This window comes from Cynoglossus semilaevis, chromosome Z, assembly GCF_000523025.1.
Source record: "Cynoglossus semilaevis isolate Cse_v1.0 chromosome Z, Cse_v1.0, whole genome shotgun sequence".
In the NCBI taxonomy this organism is placed as follows: domain Eukaryota; kingdom Metazoa; phylum Chordata; class Actinopteri; order Pleuronectiformes; family Cynoglossidae; genus Cynoglossus; species Cynoglossus semilaevis.
Window position 1 is genome coordinate 1,784,046 of NC_024328.1, and position 4,384 is coordinate 1,788,429.

Consider the following 4,384-nt stretch of genomic DNA (forward strand, 5'->3'; position numbering starts at 1 on the left):
GTAAAGCCCCTGTGTTACGACAATAACTGCAGTTAAACTACTGCCCTCTAGTGTCAAAGCAAAACAACAATGTCAAGAGACTTATCAACAAAGACATGAAAAAATCCCTGAAACAAATGTGAATGTAGAAGCGTTGTGGTCAACAATGTCTCTGACTTGTCTTTGTGAGGATGCTGTTTTGACGTGTTCCTCATCCTCAGTGGTTGAAGTCAGCAGAAGTGACGCAGGCCGGAGGCACCTCCATCAAGATAGAAGCCTCAAACCAGTTTGTTCCTCTTTTCACCAACCCTCAGGAGGTGGTGGAGACAAGAAACAAGGTAATATGCTTCCACTGCTGCAGGATTTGTGATGTAGATCTCCGCTGTCTACATTCTGTTATGAACCAAAGAGTGAATCTCACCTTAGATCAGACAGCAGAATCGTCAGGACATGAAGACAGCAGGGCCACAGTCTCAAGTTCTGGCCAGTGTCATCACAGAGAACAGTCCTCCGGTAAACTCATGACACATTATGTCTTCATGATCTCCTCTGCATGTCCTGCATGTTTCACAGCTATGATTTGTCTTCTCCAGTCTCCAGTCAGTCCACTCAGCCTCCCCTCTGAACCAGAACCTCCAAACCCATTCAGTGATCTGACAGACCAAGCACTAGAGGAGTACAAGAAGGAGGTTCAGAGGAAGCAGGATGGAGGGACAGATGGTACAGGTAGGGTTCATTTTGTTTCCTGGGGTTCTTTTTATTCATGTCAAACGGGACAAATGGGAATTTTGAAAAAGTCAGCCAATCAATGATGTTCTGTTTCACTGTGATGTGTTTGAGCTGTCAGTCTTCAGTCTGCTTGTTGTCCTTTAAAGTTCACACCCTGAAAATATTCTTAGTTTTCTACTGTTCTCCTTAGTGTACGAGATCTTGATATCTATATCACAACATTTCAGTTTAACATCTGACTGTTGTGTGTAAAATATTTGCTTCTCTCTGTCTCACAATTCTAACCTACTCCACACATAAAGCTTCACCGTCCTTCGCCATGTTGTGTTGTATGGTTTTGTGTGTGTGTGCGTGTGTCTGTCTGTCTGTGTATTTATGCAAGAAGGGGAGGAGGAAGAAGAGGAAGAGGAGGAGCAGGAGAAGATGGTGGTGGAGGCAAATGAGAAGGTGTCTCCCCCTGTTGTCTCCCCCACAAAGGTCCTTGCTCCACCCCATCAGTCTCCTCTCTCAGGTGAGGCTTAGCAGAGCTTTTAGCATCAGCTTTGCTTGCCTGACTATGTGACCAGCAGCATCAGTAGCAACAGCAGCAGCAGCAGCATCATCCAGGGTCACTGAAATCTGTCACTCCTGTCTAATGCTTCAACATGAATGTGTTACTTCGTCATTGATTTTCAGCTGTGCTTTCTCTGATCAAACGAACTCAAACTGCCAAAGTAACACTGGGCCAGCTAGAAGCCAGCCTGATGTAAACTGATAATCTAATTGTTTAAAGAAACAATCTCATTGCCATTCATTTTAGGCTCCTAGCTCCAACACTATTGTTTCTGAAGGCCTTAGGGCTGAAATATGATTGGATAAAAAAAAACAAAAACTCCAGTATACTCGACTGTAAGCAGTGTTACCAGAGAAAAGCTGAAAGTGAAAATGAATGAAATAGAACAGGTTACTTTGTAATATTTTATGTGGCAAATATATTAATAACAATAAGTCGCTAGTTGTGTAGTAGTTGTGTTTATGACAGCAGAGAAGGCTTTGTTGGCCTAACGGTACACAACTGATTTCTTACCTTATTTCACATGCAGCATGAAGCTTTTCTGTTCCCATTGTTTTTGGCTAAAATGTGACAAGAAAGATATTTCTTATTTGATTTCTTTCTCTTCTATCTGAGCAGAGGAGGCAAACACTGACTCTCCTGCCATCCAGATTGGAGGTGAGGAGGAGAAGCAGACAACGGAGGAACTGGAGAAAGGCATGAAGGCCCTGTCCACTAATGACACATCCTCCAGCCCCGCTGCTCCCCCAGTCAAACCTCAAGGTGGCACTCCAGAGGGCTCTCCCTCCAAGTCCCCATCCAAGAAGAAAAAGAAGTTCAAGCCGCCATCGTTCCTGAAAAAGAGCAAGAAGCAGAAGGAGAAAGCTGAGGCCTAAACGTACACAGACACACACACGCATACCCAGATAAGACACTGCTGTGAAGTCAACCTGATCAGATCTCTCCATAGGTACCTGACCTATGTGTCACACTCACAGTAACTTTAACGAACTGATACTCAAATGCTTTGCTACTCAGTAGTTGTATTTTTGCTGTTAATCATCTAAAACATTTCACCCAAGTCAGATATAGTTACACAGCTTTCTAGGGAAAGCAGGAACATCCTTTGAATTCATTGAAGAGAACCTGATACTAAAAAAATTAAAACCATTTCACTTAAAAAAAATGCAAATATTTGTCGTCAACAACACACATACACAGTTGTCACCCGTCTCTTAATCCAACCTGCTGTTATCAGTGTCACACTGCATAGATGTTGACGTGCATCTGTTTTGAAGACGGCGATCAGGACTGTGACCTGTGCACTTACAGTAACGCTCGCAACTCTTTCCTTTCTCCACAAGTGTTGAGTATGTGTTGACCATGTAAAGTCTTCATGAATTATGCACCCACTTTTCTATGTATATACAATGAATTATAGGAACTTAGACATGTGTACATTGACATTGTAGTACATTGCATTTGTGGTCCATCAGATTTAATCTTCATACTTTGGTTGTAGTTTTCAAGTAGATGTTGCAGATGTGCTACGTGAGCACAGGTGCTGTATATGTGGAACAATGCTGATTGCTACTGGTTGTGCTCCTCTGAATGCTACATGGTTTAGTGAACATCTCATACATTTAGTATGTTGAACCCAAAAGAACAAAATGAAAAGAACAAAACACTGGCTCGCAACAAAACACAAGCCGCTATGAATGCCAACATTACTACTACTAAAAAAAAAAAAATTAAAACAGAATTAAAATTTTGTTGCTTGAAACTCTGTTATAAAAGATACTGAAGGTACTAGACATTCCACTTTTTCCTTGTTTTCTTTTGAATGTACACATACAAATATTACCAATGGATGAATTATTTTCTGTAGAAACCAAAAGCTGTAACAAAATTCTGGTGTGTGATGTATTACATGGTGTTTATTTCTTAATTGTTTTATGTTAGAATGTATAGCTGAGTGTTGCCTTGTTACCATGAATAACACATTAAAGATCAGGTTTGATTTTAAATACAATGGTTTGGTGGTTTATGTAATTGCGATATAGATTCCACTGACAAACATTAACGTCAACTGCTGCTTCGATTCTATAATTGACCCCTTGGTCTAAATGTTAAGATACAGACACAATAAATGATACTTTGAGAACATTTGGTCTTTGTGTTTTTGTATATTATACCATTTTTGAAAAGGGGAATTTTTCAGCTGTGACTGTAAACCATTTATAGAAAACAACTGAGACCTAATCACAATCTCAAAATACAATATGGGTTTAGGGTAGCTGTTTATCCATTATTTGAATTGCATTGAGTTTTTTTCAAGAAAGCAACGGTGGAATTTAAAAAACATTATAAAATAAACATCACTGTTAACACAGCAAACCACTAAAAACCACAAAGCAAGGAATTACCGCGAAGTTTTACCTCCCGCTCACTAGGGGCGCTTCAACATACATAGACCGGAAGTTGGTTTTGTGGCCATATTGGAAAACACTTCTGCATTGAAGGGTCCTTATAAGGCACCTAAAACGTCTGAGCTGGGAGTCTTTTTAATTCGATTAGGCTCTCACAATTTGTTTGACCCACTTCTTATCGAATTGAACTTCAGTAGTATAATTTAATATTCCGTAAACATGGGCAGGAGCAGGAGCAGAACTCCACCAAGACGAGGTAAGAAGCCTGGTAGATTGTGCCAAGCCAGCGTTGCTTTAGCCGAGCTAGAATAATTGTGTTTATTCGCCGTTAAACAAACTAGAATATAAAATTGTGTGCCTAATCATGTTTTATTTTTGCTTTTGATGCTGAACAATACCAATTGGACGTCTTAGTAGCGTATTCGTTCAATAACAGCACGCTGTGCGTAGCTAACGTTAGCCTCTCCACTCAGGACCGTTTAAAACATCGAATGTTTGAAAATAGTAATTGTCAAATTACTCCCTCCTGAAATTAAAAGGTCCATAAACATTTAATCGCAAAACACATACTTTCACATCATGTTGCAGTTCATATATAAACTGCAACATGATGTAAAAGTATGTGTTTTGCGATATATATATATATATATATATACACACACACACACACTCACACACACTCACACACACACTCACCTGCCACTATATTAGGTAC

General features: G+C 40.0%; 2 protein-coding genes across 7 annotated transcripts in view; both read left to right on the top strand.

Annotated features, from left to right (window-relative positions):
• Positions 1 to 3,404, top strand: part of add2 (adducin 2 (beta)) — a 15,045-nt gene extending 11,641 nt beyond the window's left edge. For 4 of the 6 annotated variants that reach the window (XM_025053344.1, XM_017043283.2, XM_025053343.1 and 1 more), the window contains exons 11-15: positions 201 to 317; positions 406 to 492; positions 573 to 705; positions 1,091 to 1,219; positions 1,880 to 3,404. In XM_025053344.1, the coding sequence (XP_024909112.1) occupies positions 201 to 317; positions 406 to 492; positions 573 to 705; positions 1,091 to 1,219; positions 1,880 to 2,136 (723 nt within the window). In that variant the 3' untranslated portion in view covers positions 2,137 to 3,404. The remainder of the gene's footprint in view (positions 1 to 200; positions 318 to 405; positions 493 to 572; positions 706 to 1,090; positions 1,220 to 1,879) is intronic. The other 2 variants (XM_025053345.1, XM_025053346.1) reach the window with 2 other exon arrangements.
• Positions 3,405 to 3,725: 321 nt separating this feature from the next.
• Positions 3,726 to 4,384, top strand: part of snrnp27 (small nuclear ribonucleoprotein 27 (U4/U6.U5)) — a 4,368-nt gene continuing 3,709 nt past the window's right edge. Inside the window, exon 1 of the mRNA XM_008335728.3 lies at positions 3,726 to 3,925. Within this exon, the coding sequence (XP_008333950.1) occupies positions 3,889 to 3,925 (37 nt within the window). The 5' untranslated portion in view covers positions 3,726 to 3,888. The remainder of the gene's footprint in view (positions 3,926 to 4,384) is intronic.